Source organism: Corylus avellana, chromosome 1, assembly GCF_965113065.1.
Source record: "Corylus avellana chromosome 1, dhCorAvel1.hap1.2, whole genome shotgun sequence".
NCBI classification, from domain to species: Eukaryota; Viridiplantae; Streptophyta; class Magnoliopsida; order Fagales; family Betulaceae; genus Corylus; species Corylus avellana.
In genome coordinates, this window is record NC_142490.1 from 11,599,903 (window position 1) to 11,625,906 (window position 26,004).

A 26,004-nucleotide genomic window follows, 5' to 3' on the forward strand; every position below is an offset into this window, starting at 1 on the left:
CATCTGACCACGTCTCTGTTAAACATACTGCTGAAGAAGTCCCTAAAGTTTCTGTTACTGCTGAAGTCTTCTAGTCTTACTACATCTCTAGTCTTCTAGTTTTACTACATCTCTTTCTTTATCTTTAAGTCATCTGTTTGCATTCTACTTCTCTTGTTCTCTTGTTATTAATTTCAAATTAGTATTAAGTCTTATGTTATTAGTTTTTGAATTCACATCAACTTATGTTATCAAAGTTGGTGATGGATTATATTTGTATTTTCTGTTCTATTTAATCTTAATGAGAAAGCAGCACAAATCATTCCGCAAAATCACGTTCTCTAAGAACTCTTTTATGGTATCAGAGCCAATATAGGCATACGCCCCATAGCTCTTCTTTCTTAAGCTGCTTTCTTTTCTTTTCCCTTCTTCTCCTGCATCACACAAACAGCTCTTCTATGGCAGTCAATACCTCCTTTTATGCTCCTTCTTTTTCCCCACCTACCCTTTCTCAATTCAATGGAAAGCTTGAAGGTCCAAACTATCTTGGTTGGAAAACTCAATTCATGCCTATCTTGCGCACCCATGAATTATTAGGCATCGTGGATGGAACCGAACCATGCCCTGCTCAATTTATCACTGATGACAGTGGTAAAGAAACCCTCAATCCAGAATTCACCATCTGGAATAGAAAGGATCAATGCCTCCTAAGTTGGATCAATGTCACATTATCTGAGAAGGTCTTGTCCACAGTTTATGGACTTGATACTTCCAAACAAGTCTGGTCAGCCCTAACAACCAGGTTTGCTAATGATTCTAGGTCTCGAATTGCCAATCTCAAAAGACAATTACTGAGTCTTCACCAAGGCTCCTTGACCTGCTCAGACTTCATTCAATCAGCCAAAGTATGGTTTGATCAACTAGCTGCTGTGGGAAAACCTATCTCTGATGAGGACCTCATCTCATTCCTTCTCAATGGCCTCAATCCCTCCTTCAACAGCTTTGTCACCACTGTCTCCCTCCTAACCCGAGAGAAACAACTCTCTCTTGATGATTTCCAAGAAGAACTCATCAATCATGAAACATTGATCAATCAACAGCAAGCCTCAACAGTTGACACTTCAACTTTTGCCTTGTTTACACAGAAACAAGGTCAGAAATCATTCAAGGATCGTGGTGGGTATCCTCCCAGAAATTTCAGTTCTAGACCACCTAGTGCCAAATTTTCTGCTGTTGCCCCTACATTCACCACAGCCCCAAGGTACAACAGGCCTCTTGGTCCAAGGTCTCCTTATTGCCCTGCACCAATGTACAACACTCCTACTTATGCTCCTACTCCAAGGTACAATAATACACCTGCTTTGTTGCCAACTCCTAGCACTAGTCAGCCATCTCGCATGCCATGTCAAATATGTGGAAGAGTCAATCATCAAGCACTAGATTGCTACAATAGGATGGATTACTCCTATCAAGGAAGACACCCTCCTCCTCAATTGGCAGCAATGGTGGCGCAATCCAACAATGCCTTTGAAGACCCTCAATGGTTCGCTGACAGTGCCGCCAACACACATATTACTCAAGACTTGGAGAACCTTAATGTTCAGGAACGTTTTCAACAACATGACACTGTTGCCGTGGGGAATGGTACAGCTCTTACCATAGCAAATTCTGGTTCTACCACTCTTCAAGCCCCTCATTCTAATTCTAGTTTTAAATTGAATAATGTCTTACACTGTCCTGAATCAGCTGCAAATCTAGTCTCAATTCAATGCTTTGTGTAGATAATTTTTGCTACTTTATTCTAACCGCATCTCATTTTTTAATCATTGATCTTCAGACAAAGGCAATCCTCTTGGAAGGGAAGAGTGAGAATGGCATGTATCCTCTCAAGCTGGGCAGGAAGTCTTACAACAACAACAAGTCTTTTATAGCTTTATTAGGAATAAGAACATCATCCTTAGTATGGCATTTTAGGTTAGGTCATCCATCTAAAGATGTAGTTACTCGAGTTGTTCGAGATAACAATTTACCTCTTTCGCATTCAAATTATGTTTCAGATTCAAATTTCAATAAAAATTTGCTTTGTGGTTCCTGCCAATTGGGTAAAAGTAAGAAACAAGCTTTTTCTCCATCTACCCGTGTCTCTTTATTTCCTCTTCAACTTATTCACACTGACATCTGGACCTCTCCAGTACTATCAATCAGTGGATACAAATATTATATAGTTTTTGTGGATGATTTTTCAAGATTCACATGGATCTATCCCCTACACACAAAATCAGCAACCTATGATACATTCCTCAAGTTTAAACTTCTAGTTGAAAAACAATTCTCTACATCCATTAAAGCAATCCAATCTGATGGAGGAGGAGAGTTCACATCCCATCTCTTCCAAACTTTCCTCAAAAACAATGGAATTGAACATAGAAAAAGCTACCCTTATACTTCCCCTCAAAATGGTCTTGCCGAAAGAAAACTAAGACACATTCTTGAAACCGGTTTAACCTTATTAGCCCACTCTCACCTCTCAAATAAATATTGGGTTGATTCTTTTCTTACTGCAGTGTTTGTCATTAATAGGTTGCCTACACCCACTCTTCAAAATATGTCTCCCTATTCTAAACTCTATTCTAAAGCTCCTGACTACCAAAGACTTAGAGTCTTTGGCTGCTTATGCTACCCATTGCTCTGGCCCTATAATGCCCACAAACTTGAGTATAGATCTAAGCCTTGTATCTTTTTAGGTTACAACTATGCAGGTTATAAATGTCTTGATCCAGTTACAAACAAAGGTTACCTATCAAGACATGTTGTGTTTGATGAGACTTCTTTTCCAGCTAAGGATCTTGCAGCTGCACAATTTCCTTCCAAGCTGCATGCACAAGGTGATTCTCCTTTCCCTTTACCTGTTTTGTCTACTTTCAATACTAACCCCTGTCCAAGTTCATCAGCAAATACTCCTTTTGCCACTCAACCTCCTCCCACTACTGACTCATCACCTACTGCACCAATCATTCCTGCTGATGAACCAGCTGCTACTGCAGCAACCCAAGATATTCAGCCATCACATCCTATGCTTACCAGATCTAGGTCACATCTCCTCTCAAATCCACCCTCAATAGATCAACACTCATCCACTTCTGTAGCACCAAACCCTACCTCAATAGCTGCTGCCCAATCTCCTCTTCAACCATCTCACACAATGACTACTAGGTCTAGAACAGGAAACCTCAAACCTAAAACCTTTTCTAACTACAAGATATTCTCCTCTAGATATCCACTGCTTAGTTTTCATACTGTATTACCCGAGTCAGAACCAGCTTGCTATAGTAAAGCTGCTCTTGATCCCAGGTGGCAAGATGCCATGAATCTTGAATTTAAGGCACTTCTCTCCAACAAAACATGGACTTTGTGCCCTCGGCCACCTCACCAACATGTTCTTCATAACAAATGGGTGTATAAGATCAAGAAGAAGTCTAATGGTGCAATAGACAGATTTAAAGCTAGACTGGTTGCAAAGGGTTTTGAACAAACCTCTGGAGTTGATTACACTGAGACTTTCAGTCCAGTCATAAAACCTTCCACCATCAGAATTATACTAGCTCTGGCAGTCCATTTCAACTGGGTAATTAGACAGTTGGACATCTCTTATGCATTTCTTCATGGCTCTCTCAATGAGGAAGTGTATATGGAACAACCAAAGGGTTTTGTTGACAAGGAGAATCCTAAAATGGTGTGCAAACTGCAAAAGGCAATCATGGTCTCAAACAAGCCCCTCGAGCCTAGCTTCATAGATTGTCTTGCTACTTACTTGATATAGGCTTCACTGCCTCTCTAGTTGACACTTCTTTATTTATTTTTCTCACTGGCAACATTAAAGTTTTTATGTTGATATATGTGGATGATATAATTATCACAGGGACACATCCTCAGTTGATTACTAAGATTATTGGGCAAATGCAGCAGGAATTTCCTGTTAAAGACTTAGGCTCTCTAAGTTTCTTTCTTGGCATACAGGTTACTCGAAGCTTTACAGGGCTTCATCTCTGCCAAGCAAAATATGTTACTGACATCCTTCATAGAACCAAGATGACAAAAGCAAAGCCTGCAAAGTCCCCATGCTCATCTGGTTCTCAGTTGTCCAGCTTGAATGGAGAGTCCCTGCTTGATCCTTTTGAGTATAGAAGTGTAGTAGGCGCTCTTCAATACTGCACTCTAACTCGACCTGATATAACCTTTTCTGTGAATCAGCTTTGTCAACATATGCATCATCCAACTGTTACTCACTGGTCAGCAGCTAAGAGAGTTCTTAGATACCTCAAGAACACCCTCCATCATGGCTTGTTTTACTCTCGCACAAACCTTCAACTGAATGCCTTTTGTGATTCTGATTGGGCTGGCTATCCAGATGATAGGAGATCCACTTCTGGATTTGCAATTTTTCTTGGTAATTGCTTAATCTCTTGGAGTTCAAAGAAACAACCTGTGGTCTCAAGATCAAGCACAGAGGCTGAGTATCGATCGCTCGCAATTACTACTACTGAGCTATTTTGGTTACGAATGTTATTTCAAGAGATACAAATTCCTCTTACAAAGGCTCCAGTTGTCTGGTGTGACAATGTAAGTGCACTATCCTTGGCTGCCAATCCGGTTTATCATGCTAGAACAAAGCATATCAAAGTTGATTATCACTACATCAGAGAAAAAGTCCTCAATCGAGACATCAAAGTATCTTTCATCTCCACAGCTGATCAAATTGCATATGTTTTTACAAAAGGTTTATCTTTAGCTCGATTCCTTTATCTCAAGACCAAGCTCCAAGTGATTTCATCCCCTTTTAGCTTGAGGGGGCATGTTAAACATACTGCTGAAGAAGTCCCTAAAGTTTCTGTTACTGCTGAAGTCTTCTAGTCTTACTACATCTCTAGTCTTCTAGTTTTACTGCATCTCTTTCTTTATCTTTAAGTCATCTGTTTGCATTCTACTTCTCTTGTTCTCTTGTTATTAATTTCATATTAGTATTAAGTCTTATGTTAAGGATTATGTTATTAGTTTTTGAATTCACATCAACTTATGTTATCAAAGTTGGTGATGGATTATATTTGTATTTTCTGTTCTATTTAATCTTAATGAGAAAGCAGCACAAATCATTCCGCAAAATCACGTTCTCTAAGAACTCTTTTAGTCTCTATAAATTCACTCATTTCTGATAGACTCGTCGGCCGGCTGGTGTTTACCTTCACAGATCCGGCTTAGGTGTGGTAGTGCAAAACTACCGCACCATGCAGTAGCCCAAAACGACCCCAAACGGGGTCGTTTTGGGCAATAAAAAACTATTTTTTTAAAGTAATAATATAAAATTAATTATATATTAAAAAAATCAATAATTAAAAAAATCAATAATTGCAGCTTCAGGATAATTACAGCTTCAGAGGACTTTTGTCCTGGAGTTTCTGGGTGCATGGCTGCAAAATTGCTGCTTCGGGATAATTACAGCTCCAGGCGACTTGGAGGTTAAGCGTGTTCTGTGGGTACTACGGTCCTCTGAATTTAGGCGAATCCTCTATTTCATTCATGGCTCAGATTCCTCTACTCTTCCCCTTTCTCCTCCTTTCTATCTTCCTTTCTCTTCCCCTCCGTCACGTCGCTGAAGAAGAAGGCTCGTTGAGCCGCCACTACTTGGAGAACCCACCAACTCTTAACTCCAGCTATGGAGCTGGGTCGGTGAAAGAAATCGGTGGCCTCAAGACCTATGTCAGTGGCCATTCTCACTCAAAGCGAGCAATTTTACTCGTTTCTGATGTTTATGGTACGTAATTACCTGCTTCCCTGTGGTTTTATTTCATCTTCTCCGATCTGTCTGGGTTTGCTTCTATTCTTGCATGTATTCGTGCTTTAGTTTTATTTATATTTCAGCATTTTTCCGATCTGGATTCCGGCCAACTTTCCGTTTTCCCTACTTACGTTAGCCCACTCATATTGGGCCAGTTCAAAATGTTATTTTAACTAGTTTTCTAGCAAAAATAAATAAATTTAGATCCCGCTGATCAAAATAGCTAAGAATTTGCTGAGCTACCGCAATCTTCAGCAAATTTGTCAACATATTTTGCTGAGCACAGTAAACAATGCATAATTTATATTAATAAAAATAATTAATCTGATTATCTTTCTTCTTTAGAAATAGTGAAAGTAAATAAAATATATATATTTTTAAAAAATAACTAAAATGTATAATCGAATGGCTTAGAAAAAGTTAGAGGATTTTTTTTATATTATAAGTAAATAAAATATATATTATAAGTTCTTAACATAACCCGCCAAAGCTAAATAAAATTAGTTAGTTTTATTTAATAAGTCGAAGCCACCCCATGGGTGGGCAAACCACCCGTTGCCCACCCCTGGGGTGGCTTGCGGCCACCCCATAGGGGTTAGGGGTGGTAACCCACCGTTGGCCACCCCTTTAAATTTCTTAATTATTTATTTATTTTTCAAATTAAATTAATAAAAAATTATTATGCTGACGTGACAAAATTGTGCATTTTGATTAGGACTAACGGGCGTTACAAAAATTTAACAATAGAGATTTATTTGGCATTTCGATTAACCCAGAGAGTAAAAAGTCTAAAAAAAAATTAGGAAGTTTTGACGGGTTAACTCAGGGACTTATAATATATTTACCCAAATAAAAAATATGTTCTTTAGTTAAATTTTAGCTAAATATTTATTGGTGTTAGTAGTTTGTCATTGGGTCAAACCCTCTCTTTGTTTTATTATTTTTTTTTTCTAATGACTCATAATGTTAAAATAGTGTGTCAATTGTCAAAGACATTAATTGTCATGTGTGTTAATCAACATATTCTAGTCTACACCTAACATGTCTTATTATATCTTATCTTTTATTTATCTTATAATATCTTATTAAAGCTCTAAATTTTCTAAGATTTCGGCAAATAGCACTAATTTTATGGTTGTTAAAAATGCATCTCAACATCAGGGACCTAATTAAGCTGGCAATTGAGCCATTTGGCAGATTTATTAAATAAATGATAGTTTCATAATTCCCAGTGACAAGTTTCTGTGTGCAGCTAAAAAATTAAGAGCACAATTCATAAAAATAAAAATTTTTAATTTTTAATTTTTAATTTTTTTTTTTTAAAAAAAAAAAGAAAAAAAAGAAAGAAGGCAATAATCAAGTCTCTGAATTATTACATACCTTTGAATATTCTAATTGATCAGGCTTAATTTTTTTTTTTTAGTGCTTTGCTTTTGTTGTGTGAAAAATTTTATCCTTTGCTTATTTGTTACTTAGAAAAGAAGAAATTTTGACAAACTTTAAAATTTTGAAAATCAAGGCATGCAATAGTTTATTATGATACATTACAATCATTGTAGTATATAAAAAATTAAATATAATGTATAAAATATTATATAATAGTATAAATTTTTTATATATTAGTATTTCCTTACAACTAAATTTTACTTTCTTGGCAGGTTATGAAGCACCACATTTGAGGTATGCCCATATTTCAACAATCACCAACTATATATATATATTTCGATTACTTATAAAAAAAATAATAATAATTTTACTTTTAGGAAGAAGAAGTGTCGAACCCCGCTACATCTTGCTAATAAATTCAGTTATTTATTGTTATAAATTTTCTTCTATTGCTTCTTTTTTTTTCCTCTTTAATCTCAAATAATCATATTAACTATAATTTATAGAAACAATAGGAAATAATATATTATTCCACACATCAGAAGGGATAAGGATTCATGGCAATTCCCCTATTTGAATTGCTAGTAATTTGGGCACGTAATATAAAAAGTCTCATATAAGGCGGCCCAAAATTTATTTGAACAAGTGGATTTCTTGTAGGACGACCTATCACGTTACCTACTCAAATTGTTAGTAATTCGAGCAGATAATTGATGTGCATCTCAATCCCATTGGAAGGTGCATGAATTCCACTTTTACATATAATTGTCGACAATTTTTTCTAAAAGACTAATTATGACTTCTTTCAACTGTCATTTTAAAGGGAAATCGCGGACAAGGTTGCTCGATCAGGATTCTACGTTGTGGTCCTGACTTCGTTTTTGGAGATCCCTTTGTGGCAAATACTTCTAGAACAATTACAGACTGGTTAAAAACTCATGGAACAGTATGTGCCCAACTCTTCTTAGATAAAGTTGGAGAAGATTTTTTTTTTTTTTTTTTTTTTTTTTTTTTTTAATTAAAAAGGTAGGAGGGGGCGACCAACTATGGCTACTCCACCTGAGCATGCCCATGGTAACTCCTACCGGCGGAAAATTGCTCAAGAGGAGCCTAAACAGTGAAAAACCACAGACACTCCCTTAAGACCAATTAAGTCATAGCCTGGCACAGCCACACCAAGACATCAGTTTGATCCAAGGTGTCTAACACTAATCAAGAGAAAGTGATTCCTTTCGAGTTTGGAACTCGCTCCCTAGCGTGTGACTAACCACATGGGGATTAGACTACTGAACCACTACCACTAATGGTGTATTTATTTGTTTTAATTACCATTAAATTTAGTTTAAACCATTCCAGTATTTAGTAAATATGATTTCTTTGCCATTTTCTAATTCATAAGCCATGACTTGAATGTAATATTTGCTTTTAGATCATACTGATATAGAATGATATACCATGGTCACGCTAATATCGTTGCTATATATCATGTTCCTCATAACTATTTGCTTTAGGACAAAGGATTTGAAGATACTAAACCAGTAATTGCTGCTCTGAAAGAAAAAGGCATACATGCAATTGGAGCAGCAGGGTTTTGTTGGGGTGGTAAGTCGTATGTTTGTTAATGTGTTTTGGGGTGTTTTTTTGTTTTCGGTTTGAAAGTATTTTGATGTTACATAAATGTAAAAATTGTTTTTGTGTTTTTATAAGCGTTTTGTATTTTGAGTTGTTTGTTAATTTGTTTGGCAGGCAACGTGGTCACAAAACTAGCAAAGACTGATTTGATTAAAGCTGCAGTGTTGTTACACCCCTATTTGGTCACTGTGGATGATATTAAGGGTATGCCTGTTAATGCAAATTTAGATTTTATAGGCGTAAAACCATGAATTTTGTGATTATATATAAAATGCTGCTGGAAAATAAGGATAATTCTTGAATATGTGTACACTAAATATGAAGAGAGATGGTGATGCAGGATGAGAAAATAATAAATTAGTTTTATATTTTTAAGAGTTTGTATTTTGCAATTTAGTATTGAGCTTGGTCCATAGTTAGTCAAAATAGGGTTAGAGTTATTTTTATAATTAGATAATGGGCTTAGTCCAAAGTCAGTCAAATTAGGGTTAGAGTTTATTTTATAATGTCTATTTAAATACTCTATGTCCTCTATGGAGATCAGATTATGATTAATTAAAAATATGTTTTCTTAGAGGATAATACTAGATATCCCAACACATTTTTCCAAATTCCTTTTCCCAAATAATATGGTACATTCAATAAATAAATAGATTTATATTGTTTTTTTTTTTTCTTAAATAAATGTGGGGTTCAGATCATTTGGGAAAGGAAATTTGAGAAAATATGTTGAGATGCCTAGTAGCCCTCTTTCTTGGAGACATGATTGCTCTCTTCTTCTTGATGGTGAGACTCTATCAAAATCCCATTGTTAACCAGTGAAATTCTGATTAACATGGTTTATCTTATTTTCTGTTCTTTTTTATATATTTTCCATTGTTCTCTTTCTGTCTGCGTTAGATGGACTTCAAGATAATGAGGAGGGCAATTGCTTTACTTTTGGTTGTCTGTAACAGCCATGTGTACCCATGAAACACACACATGTTGTCTTTAAAACTTCTTAAATGCTTATCATTTCTTCTCTTTCAGCTGTTAAGGTTCCAATTGCCATATTGGCTGCTGAATTAGACAGTGGCACCCCACCCAAACTCCTCGAAGAGTTCAAGTCAGTCTTGTCCCAAAATAAGGTAAGGATCTACAAACTTAAAATAATTGCTCTTGGTGTTGGGGATTGGAATCCATAACAATTACTTGCCCAAATTGTTAGTAATTTGGGCAAATAATGTGAAAGAGCGCATATAAGACTTACCTGCTCAAATAAATTTTGGACTACATGGCCACTTACCCAAGCAAGTGAGTCTCATGTAGACTCTCTCACATTACTTATCCAAATTGCCAGTAATTTGGGCAGGTAATTACCATGGATCCATATCTTCATGTTGCTTGACTGCTAGCCTTGTACGTGACATTTTTGCTTATATATTTATATTAAAAAAATTGGTGTTTTGAAAATTTGACAGAATTTAACGAAAAATCTTAACATACGAGTGAAATTGAAAAAAAAAAAATGAAAATGAAAATGAATACATTAAATTGAGAGTTTTTGAAGTTTACGAGATTACTTGCAAAAGTGATGACAATTTATGAGAATTAAGTAAAGTTTCTCCTACATAAAATGATAACCTAAACAATCAGCTTCACTGGGAATTTTGCATCATGCATGCATTGGGATTATATAGTGAGGATTAATTTGGAGGGCTTGAAAATGACTTTGGTAATTCAATAAATGCTGCATTTTGCAAGTTAAAAACTTTATCAAGATATATTCAAAGGTTAAGCATGGATGGACAGTCAGGTACAATGATACTGATGCGACGGCTGTAAAGGCCGCTAATGAAGCCCATAAAGACATGTTGCATTGGTTAACCAAATATGTCAAGAAATGATGATGATGCTAGCAATTGGGAAGGACTGGAATCCTATGTATGCCTTCAAAATTATTAAAATAGAGTGTATTGTAGGATCCTCAAAATCTTTTTTTGTTTTTGAGGCCAAGAATAAATCTTAACAAGCTCTTTGTGTTTTTTTTAAATAAACGATAAAAAGAAATAAATAAGGTTGTGTGCCTTTCAGTCCTTTTGAATTGCTGACCCAAAAGGAGGCATTTTAGGCCGGGAACATTGACAGGGAAAGAGGAGTTTCGTTGACGTTTAACTCCTTAACACGTGAGTTTGTTTTAATTACATCCTAACACGTACGTGTTCCCAAAAAAAAGTATCTGCTTTGGATTCCTGCATTTGACCACGTCTCTATAAATTCATTCATTTTGATAGACTCGCCGGCCGGCCGGTGTTTACTTTCACTTTTTCATTCATGGCTCAGATTCCTCTACTCTTCCCCTTTCTCCTCCTTTCTATCTTCCTTTCTCTTCCCCTCCGTCACGTCGCTGAAGAAGAAGGCTCGTTGAGCCGCCACTGCTTGGAGAACCCACCAACTCTTAACTCCAGCTATGGAGCTGGGTCGGTGAAAGAAATTGGTGGCCTCAAGACCTATGTCAGTGGCCATTCTTACTCAAAGCGAGCAATTTTACTCGTTTCTGATGTTTATGGTACGTAATTACCTGCGGTTTTGTTTCATCCTCTCCGATCTGGGTTTGCTTCTATTCTTGCATGTATTCGTGCTTTAGTTTTATTTATATTTCAGCATTTTTCCGATCTGGATTCCGGCCAACTTTCCGTTTTCCCTGCTTACGTTAGCCCACTCATATTGGGTCAGTTAACAATGTTATTTTAACCAGTTTTCTAGCAAAAATAAATAAATTTAGATCCCGCTGATCAAAATAGCTAAGAATTTGCTGAGCTACCGCAATCTTTAGCAAATTTGTCAACATATTTTGCTGAGCACAGTAAACAATGCATAATTTATATTAATAAAAATAATTAATCTGATTATCTTTCTTCTTTAGAAATAGTGAAAGTATATATATATATATAAAATAAATAAATAAATGTATATTCGAATGTAGATGCTTAGAAAAAGTTAGCGGATAAAATAAAAAATATGTTCTTTATTTAAATTTTAGCTAAATATTTATTGGTGCTAGTGGTTTGTGATTGGGTCAAACCCTCTCTTTGTTTTATTTTATTTTTTTTCTAATGACTCATAATGTTAAAATTAATAGTGTCAATTGTCAAAGACATTAATTGTCATGTGTGTTAATCAACATATTCTAGTCTACACCTAACACATGTCGTATTATATCTTATCTTTTATTTATCTTATAATATCTTATTAAAGCTCTAAATCTTCTAAGATTTCGGCAAATAGCACTAATTTTATGGTTGTTAAAAATGCATCTCAACATCAGGGACCTAATTAAGCTGGCAATTGAGCCATTTGGCAGATTTATTAAATAAATGATAGTTTCATAATTCCCAGTGACTATTTTCTGTGTGCAGCTAAAAAATTAAGAGCACAATTCATAAAAATAAAAATAAAATTTTTAATTTTTAATTTTTTTTTTTTTAAAAAAAAAAAAGAAAAGAAAAGAAAAGAAAGAAGGTAATAATCAAGTCTCTGAATTATTACATACCTTTGAATATTCTAATTGATCAGGCTTAATTTTATTTTATTTTTAGTCCTTTGCTTTTGTTGTGTGTGAAAAATTTTATCTTTTGCTTATTTGTTACTTAGAAAAGAAGAAATTTTGACAAAGTTTAAAATTTTATGAATCAAGGCAATAGTTTATTATGATACATTACAACCATTGTAGTATATAAAAAATTAAATATAATATATAAAAGATTATATAATAGTATAAATTTTTTATATATTAGTATTTCCTTACAAAGAAATTTTGCTTTCTTGGCAGGTTATGAAGCACCACATTTGAGGTATGCCCATTTGTCAACTCTCCCCCACATCACCAACTTCTTATTCTTTACATGAAGCTTTTTGCATACTTTGGCCATAAAAAGTTCACGTTCATGCAATTTTTTATTTTTTTTTACCTTTTTTCTCTCTCTTTTATATATATATATATATATATATATATATATGCATTCTGAATTTTTTTTTTTTTAATGATATTTCGATTACTTATAAAAGAAAAATAATAATTTTACTTTTAGGAGGAAGAAGTGTCGAACCCCACTACATCTTACTAATAAATTCAGTTATTTATTGTTATAAATTTTCTTCTATTGCTCTTTTTTTTTTTGTTTTTTCTTTAATCTCAAATAATCATATTATCTCTAATTTATAGAAACAATAGGAAATAATATTCTATTCCACACATCGGAAGGGATAAGGATCCACGGCAATTCCCCTGTCTAAATTGCGAGTAATTTGGGCATGTACTATGAGAAGTCTCATATAAGGCAGTCCAAAATTTATTTGGACAAGTGGGTTTCTTGTAGGACCTATCACGTTACCTGCTCAAATTATTAGTAATTCGAGCAGATAATTGACGTGCATCTGAATCCCATTGGAAGGCGCATGAATTTCACTTTTACATATAATTGTCGGCAATTCTCTAAAAGACTAATTCCAACTTCTTTCAACTGTCATTTTAAAGGAAAATCGCGGACAAGGTTGCTCGATCAGGATTCTATGTTGTGGTTCCTGACTTCTTTTTTGGAGATCCCTATGTGGCAAATACTTCTAGAACAATTCCAGACTGGTTAAAAACTCATGGAACAGTATGTGCCCAACTCTTCTTAGATAAAGTTGGAGAAGTATATATTTTTTTTTTCTAATTAAAAAGCTAGGAGGGGGCGACCAACTATAGCTACTCTACCTGAGCATGACCATGGTAAGACATACTTGCGGAAAATTGCTTAAGAGGGGCCTAGATAGTAAAGAACCACAGGCACTCCCTTAAGACCAATTGAGTCATAGACTGATACACCCTCACCAGGACATCAGTGGAATCCAAGGTGTCTAACACTAATCAAGAGTGAGTGATTCCTTTTGAGTTTCGAACTCGCTCCCTAGCGCGTGACTAACCACGTGGGTATTAGACTACTGAACCACTGCCACTAATGGTGTATTTATTTGTTTTAATTACCATTAAATTTAATTTAAACCATTCCAGTATCTAGTAAATATGATTTCTTTGCCATTTTCTAATTCATAAGCCATGTAATAATATTTGCTTTCAGATCATACTGATATAGAATGATGTGCCATGGCCATACTAATATTGTTGCTATCATAATTGTTTGCTTTAGGACAAAGGATTTGAAGATGCTAAACCAGTAATTGCTGCTCTGAAACAAAAGGGCATACATGCAATTGGAGCAGCAGGGTTTTGTTGGGGTGGTAAGTCAAATGTTTGTTAATGTGTTTTGGAGTTTTTTTTTTTTTTCTTTTGGGTTTGAAAGTATTCTAAGTACGTTACATAAATGTAAAAATTCTTTTTGTGTTTTTATAAGCGTTTTGTATTTTGAATTGTTTGTTAATGTTTTTGTGTCTTTAACTTCTTGAATTTGTTTGGCAGGCAATGTGGTCACAAAACTAGCAAAGACTGATTTGATTAAAGCTGCAGTGTTGTTACACCCCTCATGGGTCACTGTGGATGATATTAAGGGTATGTCTGTTAATGTAAATTTAGATTTTATAGTCGTAAAACCATGAATTTTGTGATTATATATAAAATGCTGCTGGAAAATAAGGATCAGTCTTGAATATGTGTATACTAAATATGAAGAGAGATGGACTTCAAGATAATGAGGAGGGTAATTGCTTTACTTTTTTTTGTCACATGTTGTCTTTAAAACTTCTTAAATGCTTATCATTTCTTCTTTTTCAGCTGTTAAGGTTCCAATTGCCATATTGGCTGCTGAATTAGACAATGGCACCCCACCCAAACTCCTCGAAGAGTTCAAGTCAGTCTTGTCCCAAAATAAGGTAAGGATCTACAAAACTTAAAATAATTGCTCTTCATGTTGAGGATTGGAATTCATAACAATTACTTGCCCAAATTGTTAGTAATTTGGGCAAATAATGTGAAAGAGCACATATGAGACTTACCTGTCCAAATAAATTTTGGACTGTTAGGCCACCTACCCAAGCAGGTGAGTCCCATTTAAACTCTCTCACATTATTTATCCAAATTCCTAGTAATTTGGGCAGGTAATTACCATGGATCCACATCTTCATGTTGCTTGACTGCTAGCCTTTTACGTGAAATTTTTGCTTATATATTTATATATTTTTTTAAAAAAAAAATGGTATTTTGAAAATTTGATAGGATTTAACGAAAAATTCTAACATATGGGTGAAATTGAAAATAAATAAAAAATTGAAAATGAATACATTAAATTGAGGGTTTTTGAAGTTTACGAGAATACTTGCAAAAGTAATGACAATTTATGAGAATTAAGTAAAGTTTCTCCTACCTAAAATGATAACCTAAATAATCAGCTTCATTGAGAATTTTGCATCATGCATGTAATGGGATTATATAGTGAGGATTACTTTGGAAGGCTTGAAAGGTAATCCAATAAATGCTGCATTTTGCAGGTTAAAAACTTTATCAAGATATATCCAAAGGTTAAGCATGGATGGACAGTCAGGTACAATGATACTGATGCGACGGCTGTGAAGGCTGCCAATGAAGCCCATAAAGACATGTTGCATTGGTTAACTAAATATGTCAAGAAATGATGATGATGCTAGCAATTGGGAAGGACTGGAATCCTATGTATGCCTTCAAAATTATTAAAATAGAGTGTATTGTAGGATCCTCAATTTTTTTTTTTTTTGTTTTTGAGGCCAAGAATAAATCTTAACAAGCTCTTTGTGTTTTTTCTATAAAAAAAAAAATAAACGATAAAAAGAAATAAATAAGATTGTGTGCCTTTCAGTTCTGTAAGCAATATTTAAGCTAAATAAATGCATGAAAATAAAGTTAATGTCAACTTCAAATAATTTATTGGATGTGAAAACGTTTGTCAAAAATAAGTAAAAGGATATTGGAGTTAGTGTATTTTTAGAGGGGTAAAATTGTTAGAAAAAAATTAAAATGACAATTTTACTGCTTGGAAAACGTTTGTTGGCATGATTTTGTTGGCATTCGTCAAAGCGCCAGTAAATAGTTACCAATACGACGTCATTTTGTCCATGCATAATAAACATTCTAATGCCTACGAGCGTCTATTTCTGCCACCCCCCACCCTCTTTTGGTCTCTCCACCCAAATTTGTTCTCCCTCCCTCCCTCCCTCTCTCTCCTTCTCTGCGCATAGCAAAACGAAGTGTCACGACCTCTATAGACCCATCCATTAATCCCATACCCATCAATCCCTCTCACTCTCTCATGGCTCTCATTCTCGACGGAGCTTCATCGTCAGAGCCTCTCTTAAGTAATTTTAAGTCTCCAAATTCGACATCCGCTTCACGAGATATTGTCCCCAACCGATTGAAGTAGTCTCTTGGAGACCCTTGTAGAAGATATTAAATAGTTGAGTTTTTCATTTTAGTATTTACAAACCAAATGTGGCACCATAAAAATTCACCTTAAATGGACAAATCATCACAAAATTATAACCTTTTTGAGAGTCTTTTTGGGACTCTAGATGCCCGGCCATTATACAAAGCAGAAAAGCTGCACAAGCCTTAGTATTATTTATTATTTTTTTTTTTTTTTAACATACACCTTAGTAATTAAATAAAGAGAAATGTTATATATTATAATTCTATTCAACATTCATTCAACAAGGCTGACGTAGCACTTCCAACTAACCTTCGAATTTGAAGTGCCATGTCAACATTGTTAGACAATTTTAGGATAAAAATATAGTAATTAACGTTACTCCTAATTAAATAAATGGGAAATTGTATATAAAATCCTTAGGTAAACGCGCCTTTATTAAAAACTCCCTGGGTTTTTTTTTTCGAAAATTTAGTCCTTGGGTCACTCGAAACTACTAGAAACTCCATACCGTTAATTTTTGGTAACTGCCGTTATTTGAATGAAACGAACCGTTTCACTTAAGTCCACCTACGTGGAATTTTTGTATCCTATGTATTCACATTGGACACGTAGGATATAAAACTCACAGTTTTGGACCATCCAAAACGGTGCGTTTTATATAACTTGAGGAGTTATTTTTTGAAACCCATTCGGACCATACGGACCATACGAAACCCACCCGATAGAACCAGCGGCGAGCCACCGACGCAGCAGACGCCACCGACCCAGACCCCGCCGGCGACAGAACCACCGGAGACGGAACCCACCGGCGACAGAGGCCACCGGCGACAGTACCCACCGTTTGGACCATCAATTCCGGCGTCACTTTTCCGGCTAGGTTTCCGTCGATTCACAATATTTTGAATCGGAAAAATCTGGTTTCGACGAAGGTATTTTCCGAAATTTCTCTGTGGGTTTTGTTGATTGACTGAAATGGAAGCCTTTAATAGTTGTGTTTTGAATTTTCTTGTTGTGTTGGAAGCTTTTGGTCGAAACCCCATCCCGAACCATTTTTTGTCCAACATCTGTCGAATATTCCACTTTTGAGCCAATATTATTGTTGATTGGCAGTGGGTGTGGTCCACCTTGGTTGTGGTCCTCGAAAGAGACTGTTTTTTTCGTGTGCACTGTATGGTCTTGGAAAGAGACTGATTTTGTCGTGTTAGGCAGAAGGGATTCTATCAATTTTTTTATGTGGGGCTTAATTTCCTTCCATTTAATGTACAACTCAACTTGCTCAATATACTGTTAAAAAACAGAAAAAAAACTTTAGCTCACTCAATTTTTCTCTCAACATTTGGTGAAGTTCAGTAATTTTGAATGGTTACTCTAATTGCAATGGAAAAAGTGAAAGAACTTTATGGATTAGATTATGGTTAACGTTGTATCATTTACATAAAAGTAATCAGCCGACCTGATAATTACGAACAACCTGATAATTACGAACAAGCAGGATTTTTACATAATTGTTACATAGAAGCCATAACCATATATCCACGTGGACAACATAGGTAAGTAAACAATATCCTTGACAACAACAAAACAGATAGTCTATTTCACTGATAATAATCTAATTGCCTCATTCCTATGCCTCAATGCCCAATCAACCTTAGACAAATCAACAGTACACAAATCACCAACAAAAAAACCAACAAATATGTTTGGATCTTTAGTTTGCCCCTAAGTAATGACACTTCACATTTCAGGGAATGAACTTGTTTATACAGCGCAGGTAGGACATCCCTTCCGCGAGCACAAGTTTCTTTGTCATACCATTGGAAAAAAGGACATTGGCCAGCTTTCTGTAATTACACAAAAAAAAAATCTGATAATTACGAACAAGCACAAAGTAATAACTATTTCGTAAAACCAAATTATCCAAATTCAAATACCTTTTTACGGTCATACATAGCACACCCATAGAATCGCCTCCTAGGATTTTTTATAGTAGTGGATGTTATAATTGGGCTTGTAAGTCCGCACCTACACTGCACAGGTTCCATATCTTCTTTCACCGATGATGTCATAGATGCCGACGACATTGACTGCTCATTCTACGGTGAAACCCATAATTATTAGAAGTAATCACAATTCCCTAATGGATGGGTTTCACTAATTAAAATTCACAAACCTTTTTCATCTTCCCATCGTAGAATTCGCTTTCATTGTCTCCTATCCCGAAATCTTTCTTCCTCCTGTTCATCTTATAATATGAACCTAACAATATATAACTGACATGTGAGAGAATAATCAAGCTCATAAAAGAAAAATAAAATCAAGCTTGCCAAAAGATTATTCTCATGTCCCTACAAACATGCAAATATGCAGTGTAATCAAGCATGCAATAAGAAGAAATTAGCCATAGCATCCAACCACGTATATAATACTGCTCAATTGTAGAATGATGAAACTTCCCTAAAAAAATTTACAAAGTCATTAAAACCCAACCAACCACAATCTATCATATCGCAACAATAATACCACTTTTTTCTCCATTGAAAAATACTTTTATTCCAAATGTTAATACTAATATGATTAACATTTCTTTCAGTAATTGACCTTTCTTCTCATCAACTAAAAAAGGTGGCAACAATATTGGAGGACCTAAAAACAAAGACATGCATAGAAAAGTATGGCAAGTATGGCATGAACTATTAGGTAAAAAAAAAAAAAAAAAAAAAATACTGCTCAATTGTAGAATGATGAAACTGGCGTAAACTATGCACAAAGAATTCCTATTTTCATGTCCTCGGCAATCCACCATTTGAGTAGAGAAGCAACAAAATAAAATAAATAATTATACAGATGAAACAATCCCCCTTGACCAACTTGCCAGTGCACACGAAAAAAACAGTCTCTTTCCAGGACCACAACCAAGGTGGACCACACCCACTGCCAATCAACAATAATATTGGCTCAAAAGTGGAATATTCGACAGATGTTGGACAAAAAATGGTTGGGGATGGGGTTTCGACCAAAAGCTTCCAACACAACAAGAAATATCTAAACACAACTATTAAAGGCTTCCATTTCAGTCAATCAACAAAACCCACAGAGAAATTTCGGAAAATACCTTCGTCGAAACCAGATTTTTCCGATTCAAAATAGTGTGAATCGACAGAAACGTAGCCGGAAAAGTGACGCCGGAATTGGTGGTCCAAAACGGTGGGTACTGTCGCCGGTGGGTTCTGTCTCCGGTGGTTCTGTCGCCGGCGGGGTCTGGGTCGGTGGCGTCTGCTGCGTCGCTGGCTTACCGCTGGTTGTCTCGGGTGGTTCGTAGCATCCGTATGGTCCGTATGGAAGGGTTTCAAAAAAGAAGCCATCTAGTTATATAAAACTCACCGTTTTGGATGGTCCAAAACGGTGAGTTTTATATCCTACGTGTCCAATGTGAACACGTAGGATACAAAAATTCCACTTAGGTGGACTTAAGTGAAACGGTTCGTTTCATTCAAATAACGGCAGTTACCAAAAATTAACGGTATGGAGTTTCTAGTAGTTTCGAGTGACCCAAGGACTAAATTTTCGAAAAAAAAAAACCCAGGGAGTTTTTAATAAAGGCGCGTTTACCTAAGGATTTTATATACAATTTCCCTAAATAAATTTGTTGTCTTCCCATTACCAAAAGCTTAGATCAAGACATATATCTAGATAGGTATTATATATAGTTCTAATCCTTAGCATGGTCTAATCAGGAATATTACTAATCCGTTTGGGAAAAGCGTTTCAAATGAACAAATGAAAACATACCACATTATTTAAATACAGCCATTGGGCAAAAGAACAATTTATGCCCATTACTTTACCCAAAAATAAATAAATATTGGCTATAATCTCTCTCAATCACTCTACCTCTCTTCAAGTGGCTTCAGTATATTACAAGAGTGGTTAGGTCACCTCCAATGACCAAATGAGAGTGGTGGTACAAAAGAGGTGGCTCAAAGCACCCTTTCTAGCTATTTTTATATTATATTTTTATATAGTTATAATTTTTTGTATTTTTATATATTATTTTTTATTATGGGTAATATATATGTATCATAATTAATGATGTTGACGTAACATTTGACAATTTTTCTTAAAAAAACTGAACATTAGTTGTGTACATGGACGATTGACCTATTTGCTTTTATTGCTCACCAGTACCACAGTGACTTCTCAACAAATTTTATACCATAACTCCATAAGAAGCTTACTGCAAATCGTATAATTACTGATTTTGCTTTCTTTTTTTAAAATTTTTTTTCTCCTAAGCAATACATATATTAAAGAGAAGTATTAAGGAGTTAAACAAATGAACTCAAAAAACTTTTTAAATTGGCGTTTTTTCATTTTTTTTTTAAATTAAAAAAAATGTAATTATCTTTTCTTTGTTTACTACTCACGGTGTCAATTTGAAAATTTGTCTAAATTTATTTGTATGGCTCCCTATCACTTCCCCGTGTGAAAAGGAGATTTTTTATTTATTTATTTATTTTGTAAGTGTGAAAAAGGAGACTTTTGATTGATTTTTTTTAAAAAAAAAAAAAAAAAAAATTCTAAGCAACACATGTGAAAAGGAGAATTTTAATAGGTTAGTTGTGCATAAACAGTGACAGGGAAGTAGTGGGTTACGATGACATTTTTAAAGCGGCGCCGATTAATGTAAACATCCTATTCCTATGATAAACATGCATGTGAAATCTCCTTAAATAGTTCCTAAAATGTGATGACAAGAATTATGGATCTGACCACGTGCATCACACCACTGAGAAAAAAAAAGGAATCAAAATTACGATATATATCTGACACACTCACCAGGGTTTGCTTGAACTTTTTCATTAATGGCTCAGATTGCTCAACTCTTCCCCTTCCTCCTTCTTTCTATCTTCCTTTCTCTTCCCCTCCTCCGTCACGTCGCTGCAGATGGCTCCTTGAGCCGCCATTGCTTGGAGAACCCACCAACTCTCAACTCCAGCTATGGAGCTGGTTCGGTGAAACAAATCGGTGGCCTCAAGGCCTATGTCAGTGGCCATTATCATTCAAAGCGAGCAATTTTACTCGTTTCTGATGTTTATGGTACGTAATATTTAATTACCTGCTTCCCTGTCATCTTCTCCGATCTGGGATTGCTTCTATTCTTGCATGTATTCGTGCTTTAGTTTTGTGTTTCTGCATTTTTCCGATCTGGGTTCCGGTCAACTTTCAGTTTTTCCTGCTTACGTTAGCCGCTTAGGTTCATCAAAATAATTTAAAATGTTATTAATTTAGCTAATCCCGTAACAAAAAGAATATCTCAAAAAATAATAATATTTTAAATAAAAAAGTGTAAGTAAATAAAATAAAATAAACTCTTTTAATTAAATATTTGTTGATTCTAATGTGAATCATTGTTGATATTTAATATATAGTTTGTGATTAAGTCCTTTCTTTTATTTATTTTTTTTTTTTTTTTTTTTTGTTTTGACTCCCAATGTTAAAATAGAGTCCAAGACATTGTTATGTGTGTTAATCAATATTGTAGTCTACGCCATACATATCTTATCATATCTTATTATATATTATCTTATAATATCTTATTAAAGCTCCAAATATTCAAAGTGTTTGGCAAATTGCATTAATTTTATGGTGTTAAAAATGCATTTGAACACGAGGGACCTAATCTGGCAAAGTCCAGTTGTCGTGGAGCAACTCCGTCAAAATATGAGACTTTATTTCAGGTCTCCAATATAGACTTCACCAATTGAGCCATTTGGTATATATATATATATATATGATAGTTTCAAAAATTCCATTGAGATGTTCATGTGTAAATAATTCATGTCAATATTTTTCTTATGTCATCCTACAAATTTAATATATTATTCATTAGATTTATAGACTCATGTGGACTTCACCCTAATTTAATTGTGAATGGAAGAATTCACTATAGAGATTATTAAAAATAGAAAGAATTCTATCATTTTGTCTTTATAGATTGTTCACTACTTGTTTATTTCCATCTCGATCTATATCTTTAAAATTGGATTATGGTTATATTATCATTTGAGCACACTTGGAAGGGGGAGACCAATTTTGAAAGAAATCACCAATTAATTCAAAGTAATTTCTGCATGTATAGTTTTAACAACTTTGCCTGCCTTCTCTTTGCAGGTTATGAAGCACCACATTTGAGGTATACCCACTTGTCAACTTCTTGTTCTCTACATGAAGCTTTTGTATATCTCTTGGATGCCTCCTTCCTTTTCTGCTTTGTGATCAGCTGCAGCTCCCTCACATTGATTTCTTTTTTTTTTTTTTCCTACTTTGGCCATAAAAAGTTTTGGTCATGCATTGGAATCCACGACAGTTCTCATGTCCGAATTACTAGCAATTTCGACATGCAATATAAGAAGTCCCATGTAAAGTAGCTCAAAATTTATTTGGACAGGTGAATTTTACATGGGATATCTTACATTACAGGTTCAAATTGTTAGCAATTCGAGCAAATAATTGTTGTGCATCTCAATCTCATTGAAAGGTACCTGAATTCCACTTACATATAATTGTCTACATTTCTCTAAACGACTAATTTTGGGTTCTTTCAACTATCACTTTAAAGGAAAATCGCCGACAAGGTTGCTCGATCTGGATTCTATGCTGTGGTTCCTGACTTCTTTTTCGGTGATCCCTATGTGGCAAATACTTCTAGAACAATTCCAGTCTGGTTAAAAATTCATGGAACCGTATGTGTCAAACTCCTCTTAAGATAAAGTTGGAGAAGCATTTATTTGTTTTAATTTCCATTAAATTTAGTTTAAACCTTTCCAGTATCTAGTAAATATGATTTCTTTGCCATTTCCTAATTCATAAGCCATGTAATATTTGCTTTCAGATCATACTGATATAGAATATTGATGTGCCATGGCCATACTAATATTGTTGCTATCATAATTGTTTGCTATAGGACAAAGGATTTGAAGATGCTAAACCAGTAATTGCTGCTCTGAAACAAAAGGGCATACATGCAATTGGAGCAGCAGGGTTTTGTTGGGGTGGTAAGTCAAATGTTTGTTAATGTGTTTTGGAGTTTTTTTTTTTTTTCTTTTGGGTTTGAAAGTATTCTAAGTACGTTACATAAATGTAAAAATTCTTTTTGTGTTTTTATAAGCGTTTTGTATTTTGAATTGTTTGTTAATGTTTTTGTGTCTTTAACTTCTTGAATTTGTTTGGCAGGCAATGTGGTCACAAAACTAGCAAAGACTGATTTGATTAAAGCTGCAGTGTTGTTACACCCTTCATGGGTCACTGTGGATGATATTAAGGGTATGTCTGTTAATGTAAATTTAGATTTTATAGGTGTAAAACCATGAATTTGTTATCATATATAAAAGAGAACTGAGAAAGGTACAACTTTTTGGCACAATTTTGGCCAAACTTTTCTCTTATGTGGTCATTTTTTTAAAATAACAAAACAAAAAATTTTGAAGCAATAACTTCGTATGTGGTCCTTTTTTTATTTGGTATTTTTTAAAAAAAAAATGTAAAAACAATTTTTTTTAAAAAAATACCAAATAAAAAAATGACCACATAGGATATTATTGCTTCAGAATTTATTTATTTATTTATTTTGTTTTTTAAAAAAATAAAAAATAAGAGAAAATTTGGGCCAAAGTTGTGCAAAAAAATTATACCTTTATCATGCCTCTATATAAAAAATGCTGCTGGAAAATAAGGATTATTCTTGAATATGTGTATACTAAATATGAAGAGATGGACTTCGAGATAATGAGGAGGATAATTGCTTTACTTTTTGTTGGCTGAAACAGCTATGTGTATCCATGAAACACACACTTGTTGTCTTTAAAACTTTTTTAAATGCTTATCATTTCTTCTTCTTCAGCTGTCAAGGTTCCAATTGCCATATTGGCTGCTGAACTAGACAATGGCACCCCAGCCAAACAACTCGAAGAGTTCAAGTCAGTCTTGTCTCAAGATAAGGTAAGGATCTACAAACTTAAGATAATTGGTGTTCACGTTGCCGATTGGAATTCACAACAATTACATGTCCAGATTGTTAGTAATTTAGGCAAATAATGTGAGAGAACGCATATGAAACTTTTTTGCTCAAATAAATTTTGGACCGCTCAGCCACTTGCCCAAATAAGTGGGTATCTCTCACATTAACTACTCAAATTGCTAACAATTCGGGCAGTTAATTGACGAGAATCCTTATTTTCATACTACTTGACTTACTAGCGTTGTATGCGGCAACTAGTATCTGCGATAAACATAATTACATAAAATGGTAACCTAAACAATCAGCTCCATTGAGAATTTTTATCATGGATTACATAGTGAGGAATAATTTGGAAGGTTTGAAAATGACTTTGGGATTCCAATTAATGGTGCATTTTGCAGGTTAAAAACTTTATCAAGATATATCCAAATGTTAAGCATGGATGGACAGTCAGGTACAACGACACTGATGCGACGGCTGTGAAGGCTGCCAATGAAGCTCATAAAGACTTGTTGCATTGGTCAACCAAGTATGTTAAGAAAAGATAATGATCCAGGCAATTAGGAAGTACTCCAATCCTATTTATGCCTTCAAAATTATTAAAATGGAGTGTATTGTATGATCCTCAAAATCTTCTTTTTGAGGCCAAGAATAAATCTTAACAAGCTCTTTGTGTCCTTTTTAATAAACAATTAAAAAAAAAGGGTGCCTATCATTTCCAAGTTGTGTGCCAGTGACAACATTCATGGTTTAATTCGACATGCTATGGCCGAATCTTTTTTTTTTTTTTTTTTTTTGATTTATTAAAGATTAGAACAGCTAGCTAAACAATTATGCAATAATTAAATTTCCATATCATGTTAGGTCTACTGAATTAAAATTGAGTAAAGACAGGGACGGAGGAAGGGGGGACTGGCAGGGGCTAGGGGCCCCACTAAAAAAATAATAATAATAATTAATGGTTTTTTTTTTTTTTTGCTAATGGGCCCTTGCCCATTAAATTTTTTTAGCTATGGCCCCTGCCCATTCTCAAGGCTGGCTCCGTCCCTGATTAAAGAATACTAGTCAGAGTTATTGAGAATAAAGTTATTGTAATGGAATTAAGTATTCCTATTTTATTTGTTTGGTTGTAACATCGGCCTAAAACCAAAATTTGTATTCAAGTACTACATATCCCGAGTAATACAAACTTCATCCTCAAAAACCAATTTGCAAGAAAATTGTATCCAAAAACTTATATACACATTGTTAAAATTAGACTTAACCTATGCATAACGGCTTGCCATAGATTGTAAAAGAGCAATATAAGCGTCGTGATACTAGGAGAAGCAGTGAGTGCTGCACCCAAGATGGCAAGAGTCCAATAACAGCAATTTTGAAAACACTTTTCTGTTTTCAAAACTTAAAACACACTTTTTTTCAAAACCATTAATAAATAATTCAAAATATAAAATACTTTTCAAATATCCACCCAACTTAAAAAAATTATGACCTTTATATATACATAATACACATCAAAAACACAATTTTCAAATTAAAAAAATTAAATTAAATTAAATTTTTTTAAAAAAAATCGCAAAACCATTACTAAACATATCCAGCAAAAGATTGTAACACTTACTACAAAAGATTTTCCATTGGAATAAGGAGGGGAAGGAAGAAGGCGAGTCGGTATGCTAATTCCTCATCCTCCAATCAGTCCTTCCCATGGGCTATTGTCCCAACAAATAAATAATTGTAATTCAAGCTATAATACCCCAAACATTTTCACATTTTTCAGA

The 26,004-nt window shown here is 34.6% G+C and overlaps 3 protein-coding genes and 1 pseudogene across 4 annotated transcripts; all 4 read left to right on the top strand.

The window, feature by feature from the left end:
* Positions 1–437: 437 nt before the first annotated feature.
* Positions 438–4,890, top strand: LOC148587940 (uncharacterized). The gene is made up of 3 exons (XM_088513394.1): positions 438–1,650; positions 2,739–3,712; positions 3,997–4,890. The coding sequence occupies exons 1-3, from the start codon at positions 438–440 to the stop codon at positions 4,888–4,890; spliced, it is 3,081 nt and encodes a 1,026-aa protein (XP_088369520.1).
* A 562-nt stretch (positions 4,891–5,452) lies between these two features.
* LOC132171435 (endo-1,3;1,4-beta-D-glucanase-like) lies at positions 5,453–10,853 on the top strand (annotated as a pseudogene). Its single transcript, XR_015912093.1, has 7 exons — positions 5,453–5,788; positions 7,471–7,492; positions 8,022–8,144; positions 8,710–8,800; positions 8,945–9,034; positions 9,860–9,957; positions 10,573–10,853. The product of XR_015912093.1 is annotated as an endo-1,3;1,4-beta-D-glucanase-like (transcript).
* Positions 10,854–11,143: 290 nt separating this feature from the next.
* On the top strand, positions 11,144–15,511 carry LOC132172223 (endo-1,3;1,4-beta-D-glucanase). The gene is made up of 7 exons (XM_059583685.2): positions 11,144–11,378; positions 12,642–12,663; positions 13,347–13,470; positions 14,002–14,092; positions 14,271–14,360; positions 14,583–14,680; positions 15,296–15,511. Exons 1-7 carry the CDS (start codon positions 11,144–11,146, stop codon positions 15,437–15,439), a joined length of 804 nt encoding a protein of 267 aa, XP_059439668.2. The 3' UTR covers positions 15,440–15,511.
* Positions 15,512–21,057: 5,546 nt separating this feature from the next.
* LOC132172093 (endo-1,3;1,4-beta-D-glucanase-like) lies at positions 21,058–25,001 on the top strand. The gene is made up of 7 exons (XM_059583535.2): positions 21,058–21,303; positions 22,378–22,399; positions 22,826–22,949; positions 23,171–23,261; positions 23,440–23,529; positions 24,107–24,204; positions 24,625–25,001. The coding sequence occupies exons 1-7, from the start codon at positions 21,069–21,071 to the stop codon at positions 24,769–24,771; spliced, it is 807 nt and encodes a 268-aa protein (XP_059439518.2). The 5' UTR covers positions 21,058–21,068; the 3' UTR covers positions 24,772–25,001.
* Positions 25,002–26,004: the final 1,003 nt, after the last annotated feature.

Coding starts and splice junctions, on each gene's coding strand:
- LOC148587940 (XM_088513394.1), top strand. CDS start 438: ATGGCAGTCAATACCTCCTTTTATGCTCCTTCTTTTTCCCCACCTACC. Junction 1,651..2,738: donor TCTTACCATAGCAAATTCTG/GTTCTACCACTC, acceptor ACAACTATGCAG/GTTATAAATGTCTTGATCCA. Junction 3,713..3,996: donor ACAAGGAGAATCCTAAAATG/GTGTGCAAACTG, acceptor CTTGGCATACAG/GTTACTCGAAGCTTTACAGG.
- LOC132172223 (XM_059583685.2), top strand. CDS start 11,144: ATGGCTCAGATTCCTCTACTCTTCCCCTTTCTCCTCCTTTCTATCTTC. Junction 11,379..12,641: donor ACTCGTTTCTGATGTTTATG/GTACGTAATTAC, acceptor CTTTCTTGGCAG/GTTATGAAGCACCACATTTG. Junction 14,361..14,582: donor CACTGTGGATGATATTAAGG/GTATGTCTGTTA, acceptor CTTCTTTTTCAG/CTGTTAAGGTTCCAATTGCC.
- LOC132172093 (XM_059583535.2), top strand. CDS start 21,069: ATGGCTCAGATTGCTCAACTCTTCCCCTTCCTCCTTCTTTCTATCTTC. Junction 23,530..24,106: donor CACTGTGGATGATATTAAGG/GTATGTCTGTTA, acceptor CTTCTTCTTCAG/CTGTCAAGGTTCCAATTGCC. Junction 24,205..24,624: donor CAGTCTTGTCTCAAGATAAG/GTAAGGATCTAC, acceptor TGCATTTTGCAG/GTTAAAAACTTTATCAAGAT.